The 15222-nt window shown below is 36.1% G+C and overlaps 1 protein-coding gene across 1 annotated transcript in view; it reads left to right on the forward strand.

Moving 5' to 3' along the window:
* LOC112047375 (uncharacterized) overlaps positions 1-15222 on the forward strand; it is a 117607-nt gene that overhangs the window by 83162 nt on the left and 19223 nt on the right. The window contains exon 3 of the mRNA XM_052888333.1: positions 10159-10367. Coding sequence (XP_052744293.1) covers positions 10159-10367 — 209 coding nt within the window. The remainder of the gene's footprint in view (positions 1-10158; positions 10368-15222) is intronic.

A 15222-nucleotide genomic window follows, 5' to 3' on the forward strand; every position in this document is an offset into this window, starting at 1 on the left:
AATACATTGATGCGTCCAAAAACCGGCAACCAAGCTATCTTAAGACCATAAACTATCAGAAGCCACTACTCCCTCCTTATGATGGCCCATAGCTATGGCCGTGAACTATGGCCCATCGAATAAATCCAGCATTAAACAACTTGACCGTTATTTTAAGCCTAGTAACAAATGAGAAATAGATACCATTGTTTCTGTCCCTTTCTTTCTCTGTTTCTACCTCCTATTGCATTCTCTTTCAAACAGTCTCCCACCACCGGTGCAGTACAATCCAATATTGTACCTAATATGACAAGACGGGTAGCAGCGACAGTGATTGTACCATCATGTTGTGGTAGAGGAAACACCTCAAGCAGGTTGCAGGACTTGTGACCTTGGGTGTAGGTTTAAGGGATCCCTTTAGAAAGTCAAAACTTACCTCCCCTGTTTTTACAAAAATGTTAAATTACGACACAGAACATTATTAATAATAATTACAGCATAGAACATTATTGCACATAATCACTTACGTGACTAGCTAGACTATTCATTGTAAAGCAGCGTGACGGTGTTCACGCTGCTTTACAATGAATTGAACTCAAGTCATCCAATACCCTCTTGTTTATACCATCACTGTTGCAACAACTGAATGTGAATACCACCCGTACCTACTCGAGGAACTCGTAAAACTAAGTAAGTACATATTAGTGTAGGTATATAAGTAGCAAAGCCTCACGCACATTACGTGCTATACGACGCAGAACACATTCAGAAGGCTTTAGTGGTAACCCTACACCCAGCTGCTCCACAATTAAAAGTTATCTCGCAACTATTTATTTGAAAACTTTCACAGAACTTTCTGACCCAATTACATCGTAAGTTTTTCGTTCGCAATTACATAAATGAGTTAGTTTTTAATTATTACTTTACTATCAAAAATATCTGTTATCTACCTAATTAGTTCGTTGGTTAGCTTAACTGCCAATGGACCTAAGGTCAGGATTTGACTGGTTCATACTAAAAATAAGATAGTTATTGAGTTTTTTTATCTCCTCTCAGAGTGAGAGGGGTTAGGCCAATATTCCACTACGCTGGCCCAATGCGGATTGGCAGACTTCACACACGCAGAGATTGAGAAAATTCTCTGGTATGCAGGTTTCCTCACGATGTTTTCCTTCACCGTTTGAGACACGTGATTTTTTGATAATATAAATACATGACTTCTAACAACTGTAAATAAAGATCAAACTACTAGTAAAGTTTTCTTAATTACAATACTTACCCTTATTTTGGCGTTCACTCCACAAATGGTCGAACGGAATGTAAAGGGCTTTTTTGCCATATCTTATAAATCCGACCTATTATTCCTGCTCTCCTCTAACTAATCGAAAAATATATATAAGTTTAAGACTCAGCGGGCGGGGATCGAACCACGACTTATTGATGATGAGTCCGGCCCCTTTACCTTTAAGCTATTGAGTCTTCTCCCATTTTCGTTAAATTCGTTCAACCTCAATTTTTATAGTCGGTTAATAAAATAGGTTATTTTCCCCCAAATAATCAGGATAGATCAACTACGTAAGAGACATTAATCAATCGGCTGACAATGGATGTGATACGTCGATAAGCGGCGAAATTACTGTTGATAACAGACTAAATATAGTATTATATAATTGCCTATAATATTATGACACTAATAGTCATACAACGCGCGTGAAACCGCACGGCATCTGCTAGTTACCTATTATACCTTTAGGAACGTCACAAATACAATCCTGGGGTTGAACCCTGGATAAGGCTACGTGGTACCGAGCTTTAATTTCTCCTAAGAATTTTTCAGTAAAAAATCTCAGACCAGCCCCTCTAGCGAAGTCGCATGCCGATTCTCTTTCTACAATCGTTAACGCTTCGAAAACTAGAATAATGTATGGGAATGACAGATCTTGATCACGTGACCTGTCGATGAAATGTAATTTCCCATACATCTTTCTACTTTTCGAAGCGTTAGTAATCGTAGAAAGAGAATCGTCGTGTAACATGGCTAGGGGGCAGAGTTGAGTGGTGTTTGGGTTAAGCCGTCGTTCTCGTTCCTTATCGTTAACATCCAATAATGATTGTTAAAAAAAACAAATTATCACCCTTAGCCCATCATTCTTCATTGCAGCAGCCTGGTGGATCTAAGCTTCATCATCTTCTCATCCATACTGAGTTAGGCCTGGCGCTATATAGTGGGCTGTTAAAATAGGCTGATTATGAAGAAAGGTAACAGTAACAGACATCGACATACAATATAATTCTCCAACGCTTTCTTCACTAACAATTTTCCAAAAAACGCACGGTATTTAATATAAGGAAAGTATATATAAGCCCTTATAAGCTACAATGGTGTTTTTACACTCAGGTTAATTTTCGAAGCGTTTGTAATTGTAGTAAGGGAATCATGTCACATGGCTACAGACCCAGTACACAGAACGATTACGTAGCGAAGCATTCCCGTCTGTGTCCCACAGCCGGCGTATGATCGATGAACGACAAATTACAATGACTGATGAAGCCGTCGTCGATACTTTGTTCTTCCAAATGAAATGTTAAGCCATTATACTTACTATATACCTATCTACTGTGTGGAATCGATAAAAAAAATTATGTTCATTATTTTTTACTTTACTGGTTGACTCGTATTTATTGTTTGATTTTTCCTGTTAATTTAGTTTCCCATATATGTTAATTTTGTTATTTTATTACTCTGTTCTTTTTTGTTTGATTATTATATTTTTAGTATTTTTTCACGGACACGTCCGTGAACACATAAGGTTTCACCTGAAAACCAGCGCCACAGCTCGCTGTGACATCGTGCTGAGGTGGATACCTGTTTTGTCCACGACCAGATATTTGTATGTTCTGTTTGTTTATTTTATTTTATTACTTGTGTGTGGACAAATAAAGATATTCTATTCTATTCTATTTTTTAACTGAAAACTTCATTTGACACGTTTAGTGGTAGAATAGAAAATAATAATTTCTTCAATTCTATTGAACAATGCTGGTAAGTACGGCCTATTCGAAAAATTACCTGATAAGCCATATATACCGCCTGATAGCCATAATTACCTGATAAGCCTGATAATACTGCATGTGTAACAGTAGCTTAATTCAAGAATTAAGCTACTGTTACACATGCTGCTCAATAGTAGCATGCACGAAAGCATGCTACTATTGAGCAGTTGCTACTTATTAGCATGTGTATCGCAACATTGCTAATAATGAGCATGCTTATTTCGAGCTTGCTCGAGAATCAACAGTCGTGCGATTTATGAGCATGCTACTTGCTGCCCGGGTGGAAGAGGGCGTGCTTTTAGCGCGTCTGAACAGCTTCGCATATATGCTAGTCGATCAGCATTGCTATTCTGTATTCTCTTCACCTTCATCTCTCCCTGTCTAACACGATACTATAGACGGAGAGCGATAGATACAAATTAGCATGTGTAATTGGAATGTTTGCGTTGAGCACGCTTATTCAGGAGCATACTTAAAAATAGCTTGCTTATCGCTAGCAAATGTAAACTGATGATAAGCATGCTTGTATGGAGCATACTTAATAGCATGCTATTTTAGAGCATGTGTAACAGTACCTTTACCAGAAATAATCCAAGCATGGATTGTGCAAAACCTTGACAATGAAAGAAATATGCCGAAAATGATATTGTCATTGAACTTATGTTGACCGATAATAAGATACGAGTATAAGCTGGCAGGTATTTTAAAGAGTTGATAAGTGATACTTTTATTGTATAACCTGTTTACTAAGTCTATTATCGCTGAGGTGACTATAATTTCTATATATATTACGGGACCATTGGATAATATAAATATACTTCATATACTTAAACAATACACATCACTATCTAGCCCCAAAGTAAGCATACAGAGTAGCTTGTGTTATGGGTGCTAAGATAGTTGATATTATAATATTAATATACAATTATATACTACATATAAATACTTATATAATGTATAAATACACACAGACACTGGAAAACACCCATGCTCATCACACAAATATTTTCCAGTGCAGAAAGCAGGGTCACTACCCACTGCGCCACGCGGCCGTCTAATATACCTCTGGTACTATTACGAGTTTTTTTTTTATTTTTTACAAGTTAGCCCGTGACTACAATCTCACCTGATGGTAAATGATGATGCAATCTAAGATGGAAATGAGTTAACTTGTTAGGGGTAGGATGAAAATCCACACCCCTTTCGGTTTCTACGCGACATCTACTTAGCGGTACATCTTTGTCGGTAGGGTGGTAACTAGCCACGGCAGAAGCCTCCCACCAGCCAGACCTGGACCAATTAAGGTAACCACAATCGACCCAGCCGGGGATCGAACTCAAGATTAATCCGAAATGTAAATAGAGGATCTGGAATCTAAGAGGAGACTCGAGCTCAACAGTGAGCCAAATATGGGTTGATAATGATGATGATGAAAAGATTTAAACATAAAAAGGAATATCCTATCGAAAGCATTAAGCGTGGTCACAACAACGACACATTAATAACAGATTGATTAAAATTAATGACTTATTTCATTAAACTCCATTTATATACTGATATTTTATTTGTTCTTCCATTTATTTGGTGTCACAAGCTAGTGTCGAATTACACTAATTAACGTTGTTCAAGTATTCGATTAATTGTTTTACAAATCGAAATACTAACATTGTTCTACCACAGAATACCTAATAGTACTAACTTCACGTAGGTACTTATTCAGTGTATAGGATACCTTATAGTTCAAACCAGCTGATACACGTGATTTGTAAAACGTAAGTATCTCCAACTTTCAGTTAAGTGATCTCATATGTTACCCGCGTCCGCCCTCAGACCTCTTTAATCCGGCCCTTTAAATCCGTTATTAGTGGATACCTACTAACTATAAACTAACTTCCTGCCAAATTTCAGCTTTTTACATCAAGCGGTTTTCGAGATTTTGTGATGTACCTTTCGCATTTATAATACCTATATGTTAAGATTAATTCTTGTGTAAAAGAAGAACATCGTGAGGAAACTTGCATACCTGAGAATTTTCTTAATTCTCTATGTGTGTGAAGACTGCCGTATAGTTAGTTTGCCGACTATTAGTTTTCAAAACGTTAGCGTTTGTAGAAAGAGAATCGACGTTTATTGACATTAACATCTGATTAAAGGTACAAATGTCATCCGGTGCCTACTGACAATTCGTGATTGTCATAGCGTAGATAGATCACATTTCCCAGTTGACATTTTTAGGGAATACGAAAAATGCGGTTCTTATTGATTTGATGTTAATTCTATTAGGTAGCTAACTTACCCCAAAGTTAGTGAATTGACCGGCTAGCCATGTAATAGGCAGTTAAAATGGACTGATAATGACGATAACAGAGGAAATATAAATTCAGTACATTTCATTTATGTTCTTATAATATTTAAAACATCTACACTTTGCAAGAATAATTTTATATCTAAATCGGTCAATAATAATTCATTTCGGTTATTTTGTACCTAAGTAATAAATGGCTTAGCCATAAGACCGTTTACATGCATTCTAGCTTTATATTTTGTTTTTTTCCTGCTGTTATGTAGGTTACGTGTGCAATAAAAAATTCATATACCTTGCCTACGTGTGCCTATATATTTCAGCGCGTCTTTTTTTTTATTCTTTACAAGTTAGCCCTTGACTACAATCTCACCTGATGGTAAGTGATGGTGCAGTCTAAGATGGAAGCGGGCTAACTTTTTAGGAGGAGGATGAAAATCCACACCCCTTTCGGTTTCTACACGGCATCGTACCGGAACGCTAAATCGCTAGGCGGTACGTCTTTGCTGGTAGGGTGGTAACTAGCCACGGCCGGTGGTAACCAGCCAGACCTGGACAAATTAAGAAAATCTCAATCGCCCAGCCGGGGATCGAACCCAGGGCCTCCGTTTTGTAAATCTACCGCGCATACCACTGCGCCACGGAGGCGTCTGCTTTTTTGTTTTTTTCCTTCTGATTGTATAATAGCCAAAAGGTACCTTAATACTCATTCATGTACTATACTCTTTCAAGTACTTATCTACTGTACACCAATAGATTTCCTTAATGATAAAGATGCTTGGAGCCCGTTGGATCAGCTTCCACCTTCACACAGAAAGTAAAACTATAAGAAATGTAAACAGTAATTGTTATCAATAGTAAATTATAATACTGTATGACTTTTTCAAAAGAGCAACTGTTGAGTTTCTTGCCGGTATCTTCTCAGCAGAACCTGCCTTCCGAACCGGTGGTAGAATCTTTACAAATAGTCAACTGACGTGTCAAAAGTGCTTGTAAACTGAGCCTACTTGAAATAAATGATTTTTGATTTAATTTGAGATATTTCCTGGATTTTATCAAACAAATTACATAGTTTCCCTTATTCATGACGACTTTCTTGTAGCTACCGCCTTATAAGCCTTAATGATACGGGGCCCCCAAATTACAGGTGCCCCTTACGAGTGAAAGCAAAAATTAGTAAAATGTAATCAACAATCTCACATAATCTAGTGCTTCCCGTCTATGGTCACTTCAAAAATGACAAAATTCGAAAAAGGCAATCTCTTTTGCGTGCACCTAAAAATTGTAAACATCCTATACCTACTATATTCAAAAACAAAAAAAATATTTACCTCGAGTCTATAGCAGGCGTTTGTTGGTTTTTTTTTAATTTTACCTACCTAAGAACACGGGGTTATCAAGACAAATCTAACGATATATTAATTACGTTAATCGGTTCAGCGGTTTGGAAGATATGAGGTAATAGAATATTACATACATACTTACAAACAAGATACGCGCGAAAAACGTAATAACCATTCTTGCAATCTAGTAAAAACGCATAACTTTATGATTGTACCTCATTACCTTCCCAAGTTTTGATGGCTAAAAACGAATGAAACTTGAATGAGGAAGAAGAAGGCTGTATCTTTTTATTGCACTTTCTTAGGTACCAATAAACTTGAATTTTTTAAACAAATAAGGGTTCCGTTTTTGTACGTACGTTCGGAACCCTAAAAAGAGTCGAATGACGGTATTCAGTCACAGTATTATATTTTTACTGTGATTCAGTTTTCTAACTTCACACCTCACTGTAAATAAGGATTCTATTTTCGATCCGTTTGCATATATTCATACAAGTCCGAAATTTTCCCAAAAAACTGCTAATCTATATATCTATTTAGCTCTATTTTGACGGATTTTCGTTTTTGTTGCATATTTGTCTATGAAATTTTTTTATTACATTATAAAGCACGTAAATATGCAGATGTTTACGTGCTTTAAAAATGTAATCGACAGACGAAAAAGGATAGGTAGAGTGACAAACAATCTTGCAAGTATGCCAGACACTTTTGATACTAGATAGGCCCTTCAATTATGCTTGAAAGCTAAATATGAGGTCTGAGTGTGAGCGCGCTTGCCTAAACAAGATGCCTATTGTCTCTTGTGTTGAAGGTGTACAAATCATACGTGGCAGAATACACTGACGCTAGAAAGTATTCCACATCTTGGTTGTTTTGATTAAAAACGTCGAAGCAAATCGTCGACAGCGTCATGTCAACAATATATTATTTAAACGGGTACATACCACGATAAAAGACAAGACTATTTAATGTCGATATTTTGACCCAGTTGCACGGATCGTGGTCACGACGGGACTGAAGTTGCGAGATGCGAAGCGAAGTCAGCTGTTAGGGGCAGAATCGATCTACCCTCTTTCTTGTTCTTTTTCTTTTTTCAACAACCTCGCGTTTTTGGCTGTTTAGGCAAACCACACTCACGACATCGCTTTTTAACCGACTTCCAAAAAGGAGGAAGTTCTACGTTTGGCTGTATGTATGTTTTTTTTTTGTTATTATGCGTTTCGCGGCACCTTCTTAGTTTGCACATGTATGTACCCGTTTAAATAATATTCATAATGAACAACCACGAAATAAGTTTAAAATCATTAACAATATACCTGTCTTAGATACGTATTCAATCTTACTTAAAGAAACTTGAAGAAAACGGATAGGAACGATTACTAGTATCCTAAATAACAGATAGGTTATGTAAATAAATAACGAACGTTAGGCAATTTAAAAGGAGCCGCACGCTTACAAATATTGCAACATATTCTGCCAACTTTTTCCAGAGCTGGCTCATTTTGTTAGAAGCGAGGCTTATACAAATACAGGTATCGTACAAGGCAAGCATTTTGCACTAAGTATTAACTTTTTGCTGATTTGTTTTTCACGTGGCATCTTTTTATATTAACCGTACTAAGATAGCTGGTATGTTATCTTAAACAACTGCGCGCCTCGTGTTCAGCGCGGACTACATTTTTGAATTATTGTGAGCATCCCTATGAATGGTGACTTCAGCTTGTGACTTGTGACAGCCCTTTTGTGACTTATCTTTTAATAAAGTAAATAAGTAAAAACGTGTACCTATATTATCATTTCTGTGACAATGTATAGTTTCGGACGAACAGTAAATAAGCTTCTATGAAGCAACTCTAAGTATAGTTGCTTTGTCCTGTTCGATTAGTGAGTAACTCTTAAACTTGGTCTCGCTACGGTCTGTACGGACAGAACTCAGACCTTCTATAGGACCTACCTTGCTAGAGGTTACCCGTTTGTCAAAAATATGATTATGATCTAACGTGTTCATACAAACTGCGTCTGTAGAATCGATGTTTCATTGTGTTAAAATTACACGTGTGTGTATTACTATTTAAAATTTATAGTTGTGTGTATTGTGAGGACACAGGATATATTTATTGGTGCCAAATATTTTCGATTTGTGAATTTACTTTGACCCCATCAACATTCAAATTCAATATTCATTTTTTCGTGACGTTTTTTCTTGACGTTTCATTTCACTTTTGAAACGTCAAGTTATGTCATAATGGTGGTAATTATAGTCGAAAACTTAAAATTAAAATTAGGGTTCCAAATGCGCCTTGGTCCGAGAAAAACGACAGACAATTTTGTCGGTGAATTTGAGTGAGATACAAGTCCAATAGATAATTAGTCTGAGAGACTGAAGGGGTTTTATCACAGCAGACACACACTTAAATATTTACACATCGCTAATTACTCGTCGCAGAGATTACGCCATTATCGTCCACGGCTGGTCTAGTGCTGCCACTCCACAACACACAAAGCATGCCACTGACGCACCGTTGTTAAGATATTAATGACAATTAATCAATCTATGCCAAAAATTTCTGGATGTGGTAGTGGTAAGTATTTACAAGTAACAACAAGAAGTACATTTGTTTAAACTGTACGTTATCAATGCAGACACATACGATCAATTTAGAGTCATAACACACATAAAAACTCGGCAAAGGAAAGGGATCGGCATAGTATTAATTAGAGATACCGATCCAGTGGCGCTAACATGCAACCAACACAATAAACAAAATTCAACCAATAGCGGCGCAACCGGAAATACCGCTATCTCTTTCATGGCGTCGGTACGAAAGAGATTGACAACTCCGACGCCATTGGACAAAATGATGTCTCTATTTTCAAATGAAACTCCATACTTCACTCTTTACAACGTACACTAATAGGAATCGGAAAGTAAATAATTGCCTCGTCTCGGGAGAAACTTACGGCTCGCAGTCCCCGCGTTTGCAGCCGATGATACACATGGCCCCTGGACTACAGGGGCTACGTACGCAAACATTAGTGAAATGCATAGTCTAAGGTAAAACGTAATCCACAATATCACTTATTCTGATGTTTTCCGGGAAAAAACATAAAAAACACTACAGAGATATCACTTAAGAAATGACAAAATAAAAAAAAAAGAATCTCTTTTTTCCTTGATTAAGCGTAAGCCCACAATTTAGAACCATCTTACATAGTCTAAGGCATCGTCTGTGTTTACCCCACTCACCCTTCTCGATCGATGAGCCGTAAGCGCAAGTTGACTAGCCGTAGCCAAGTCGATCCCTAGATGACGGCAAGACCTTTTAGAGTAGATATGTGTGATATGACCTTAAAAGTAACCGTGTGTGTTTCATTACACACCAACGCACCTATTAAATGCTTTACACTTTAATACTACATTCGAAGCCAAACTCATCTCCTCCTCCAAATAGACTAAAAATTCCAATTACTCTTTTCCAGACAAGACTCAAAATCCACACTAAGCCCGAAGGTATCGCGCAAGTACTTCACCAACTGGCGCCAGGCATGCGATAAGACGAAGGACAAAACGAAGGAATTGCTGAAGCGGTGGAGGACGTTGCCTGAAACGGAAGTGCCTGGAAACCCGATGCAAGAGGCCGAGCGCAGTGAAGAGGAGAAACATCACGGATGGAGTGTACACGTATGGAGTAAGTGACATTTTGGTATCATTTAACAAGGAAAAACGTTTTGTTGAATTTATAGATATACTTCACTAATAGGGGGAGGTTATAGCACATCACTATAAACGTTTTGCAACACTATAAGCCGCGGCGCCCGCGCGTCGTGCATAGGCATTAGGCAGTCGACCACAATACGTAGTATCTATTAATCTGTGACCACAACGTTGAATAGCGAACGGACACACTCGTGTCGAGTGCGCTAATTACGTAATGTTAGTACGTAAAAGTTATACGTATACGTATAAGTTACATACGTTATACGTTCTTTAATAAAGTGTATAAATAGACTACGTGTTTGAAATAGTAGTTCCTATAAATTAAACAGGTAAAGGTTTGTAATCTGTGGATCTTCTGAACCATTTTTGAAAATTCTTTTACTAATAGAAAGCCACATAATTTGTGACTCTCATAGGCTGTAGATTATCCCTGTATTGTCACAGGAACGGGCACTACGCAGGTGAAACCACTGAGCGTCAGGTAGTACTATGTAATATATTTCTTTCTAACAACCTCTCCTACTACCAAGGGTCACTGGCAGAAATCTCTTATAGAGATAAGTGTTTCCTTAGGCACTGATTTTCGTTTAACTTTTAGGTGTCACTAATATTGGTTAGTACTAAACAAATGAAAATATATATGTATTATCAGGACTGTTTCTATAACCACGTTGACTTTCTACAATGGAAAACGTTCACGAAAACTGAAAGATGTATGGGAATCAAAGTTCCAAAACGATATGTCACGTAATCAACTTATACGAATAGAAGTTTAAGCAAAGTTTAAGTCGTAGCCAAATTTACCACGATATCTATTCGTTCAAAAAATTTATAGTAGAAAATATAGCGTTTCTAAATAGAGATCGCTAAGTGATAGCCATATTGCAATTTTGAAAACCACTTACAATTCGAAGTACGATACGGAACCTCTTTCTTTATAGGGGAGAGGATATTGAGTTTCTACACCTCGTTCGCAGTGCGAAAATTTCTCGGAAAAATTAAAGCCATATTTCATTGCCCAAAATCTAAAATAGTAATCAAAGAGTCAAACTTTATCACTTTTCGCCTGAGAACCCGCATTGAAACGGCTTGATAAATCTATGCTCCAAATTACATTAAAAAATTATTTTTGTTCCATAAGGTTTATATTTTTGAAGTCACAGGCCAAATTTTGCTATGAAGCTAATAAATAAGTTCACTTTCATTTGTCTACAAGCATAAAGAACAGAATGGGAAAATAGAAATTGCTTCTTGGCGCGGAAAATCGCTAGTAGAAAAGTAAAATACGCAAATATTTCAAGCGACGTTATGAGAAATGGCTTATTTACTTTGAAATATGTAAGATAAGATATAAGATGTTCCTGGTGCAGCTATTTAAATAATTCATGAGACGACAAAACGAATCAGACATTAGTTTATTTCGAATATTCCTTTGTAAGTTGTGACAGGAGAGGGTAGGCAAAAAGTAAACAACTCTCCGTAGCTTTTCTACGTCTGAAATGAACTGTCATACTTCCCAAAGGCAAGGTTCGCATTTACGAATCAAAGCGATATGAAATGAAAGCAAAATGAATAAAAGGATAAGGTAAATACATATATATTTTTTCCTTCCTTCATTCAAAGTTACCTTCTCAAGTGTGTACCTTCAAGTTTATATTTATCAGGCAAACGAACATGCGTTTATCACATAAATCATAATGCTAATTGAAATACAAGAGGTATTCCTAATTTACTGCCGCCTTTTGAGAGATTTATTTCTCTACGTAAATAACCCATATTAAGAACCCATAATAAGCATTAGAAACATTACAGTGAAAAAGATCCACAATTTGAATTTCATGGGTAAAGTGATGGTAAAATAGTTCCCAGCCGTCTAGATGATCATGAACCTGCAATTTAGTAATATCATCTTAATATCAATAGTCTATTGTATTCTATGTGCCTTGCTCATTTCCACTTCAGCATTGTATTCTTAGACTTCTTTAAAAAGTTATTTATACATCAGAAATAAATTAAAATGTTTATTTTAGTAAAATGTTTAATGTTTAGTCTTCAGCATTTGGAGATTCTTTTGCTTTTGTTCTTTATTTGTTTCCTTCTTTAGAGGTTTCTTTTCCTATCGTTGTAGAGACTTGCTGGTTCACATTTCTGGAGTACATATTCTTGAATGTATAAAATCCTTCCTCTTTCAAGTTACTCTTTCTTGTGCTTCGTCTTGTATTACGGATATCGGCATTATCATCCGATTTCTTTTTACTTTGATTTATTTCTTTATAATGTTCTTTGGTAGTCGTTTCTTTAGACATCGTTCGTTTTAATTCAATGAATTTCTTCTTTCTCAGATTTATTATTATTTCTTATATTGTTGCATACAATTTTTTCGACCTAAGCCTACACGATTTTTGTTTGAAATTTGTAAAAATGTCAATGTCACTCAAACGTCTATAGATACCTAGATAAAAATTATTCCTCCGAGACGACCTAGGACTTAAAATCATTTTAATCATACGGTAGCGTGCGATACTTACCTAAACTATCGGAGAATAGTTTGGCTTGGGTTATAATAGCAATGTAATATTACAAGCAAACGAGTGAAACAAAAGGAACGTCAGCAAAATAGAAACCAGTTTAAAAAGTATAATCTGTTGTGTGTGGTTGCTAAGCAATGGTTTCTTTGGTGATCGAGGGTGATCGGGTTTCGATGTCCTGCGCGTATCACCATGGGGGTGAAACTTCCGCACAGTTCGCTTACGTAAAATATTTTGTATGAAGTGCTGTCTTCCAGCGCTCACGGTACAAAAACTTAAGCGAAGTTTTCTCAGGCACAATATAGATGGCACGCATTAAGCACATTATTTGATTAAAATCACTCCTGTTCAAACTATGAAAATTTTAAAAAATATAGTTTCAAATATGACAGTTTAGCTGTCTTTGAATTTTTTCTGTTGTTGCTATAGTGACATGTTGCTTAAAACTTGGTGACAGTGGTGAACGAAAAATATTAAAATAAGATGTAATTGGTACAAATAAGTGATTATAAAGGGTATTACTTGTGGATTTGGTGTGCATAGTTAATAATTAACCATGGAACATGCTCGACCACCATCGGAACTATGGTCAGAAGGCGGCCCGGTGTGTCGCGAAACGGCGTGGCGAAAATGTCGCCAGCAATTTTACGTGTTCTTAAAGGTGACCAGTGTGTAGATGTTATCAGTGGTTATTTATAATCATAAACGTCAATATTCATAGTTGGTGTACTAATGTTATCAGGCTGCTGAAGTGCATTAAGATATTTTCATAATCACAAAAGAAGAAATAAATCGTTGAATAATAAGAATCTTCTATTCTTTCTTTGATTAAAAATCCTTTAATATTTGAAGGATTATTGCAGTTTGTTTTCCTTATTTCTATATATTTATAAAATTTGGCAATTTTAAATATTTGGGTACATTAGTATTATATAGTGAAATAGGTGATTTTGTAAATATTATGTTTATGTTAAATTTTTTTCATTAATAATATATAAGAATTAAGGAAAACAAACAGCAATAGTCATACAACTAAAATATAGATTGTACTCGTAGAGAGAACGCCATCTATGGGTAGCCAATAAATCTAATTAGAATGCGCCATCTAGTGATCACGGTACATAAATTTTTTAACTGAAATGAGAGTTGCGTATCTATCTCAATATATAATGTATCGTCTATGCGTATCACTATAAATATTGTCTTATGATTGTTTCTTCTTAGACAATAATATATGGATTACCACGGAATTAACGTTACTTATGCAAAAATAGGTGAAACTATAACCTAACCTAACCACCATAAATCTATACTTATACTGATAATAAAACTGTAACAGGTCAAATTCTATACATTGAAGATATTCTGAAAGATTTTGTTGGAGGGCATTATATAATCGATACTGAAGCCAAAAATATTTTTTTTTCGATTGTTTCGTCTGTCTTACTGTCTGTCTGTCCGTGATTTTGTTGACCGGGCATCACGTTGACACTACTGAATGAATTTAAATGAAACTTAGCACAGTTCAAGACCATAACACGGAGAAGGTTACTATATATTTTGTATTGCAAAAATAAAATAAGAAAGGGGTGAAATAAGGGTTGAAAGTTTGTATAGAAAGTCCTTCATTTTTAGAGTTACAGTTTCAATTTCATTAAGGACAACACAAATAAAATAAAATTTTAAGAAATTAAACATCACGTGACTCAAACGGTGAAGGAAAACATCGTGAGGAAACCTGCATACCAGAGAACTTTCTTAATTCTTGCGTGTGTGAAGTCTGCCAATCCGCATTGGGCCAGCGTGGTGGACTACTGGCCTAACTCTTCTCAATCTGAGAGGAGACTCGAGCTCAGCAGTGAGCCGAATATGGGTTGATAACGAAGAGCAACACATAATATTAAATACCTACCTACGTTGCAAGTAACATAAATTGAAACAATACAAATTGCTTGATGTACTCGTATAAGTGCTTGAACATTTGAAGTTGAAAACTTGAAAATTGCAAATGTAAGCTTGAAAATCGCATGAAAATCCATTTAGTAGACTCAATTTATTCCTTACATGCTGTTACAATCTAGCGAAATTGCACTGAATTAATTTCAAGATTGATTAGATAGCTTCTCAACGTAGTTGGCATAGCTTGTAAGGAATCCGTTGCAATTTAATCTATTTGCAGTGTTGTTGAAAACCAAGAATACTGCAAATAGATTAAATTGCAAACGGATTCAAGACAAAATAAGTAAAATTTCATGGATATAGATAATCTTGTTTATCTTAATAGTTCTTTTCGTCACC

The sequence above is a fragment of the Bicyclus anynana genome, chromosome 22, assembly GCF_947172395.1.
Source record: "Bicyclus anynana chromosome 22, ilBicAnyn1.1, whole genome shotgun sequence".
In the NCBI taxonomy this organism is placed as follows: Eukaryota; Metazoa; Arthropoda; class Insecta; order Lepidoptera; family Nymphalidae; genus Bicyclus; species Bicyclus anynana.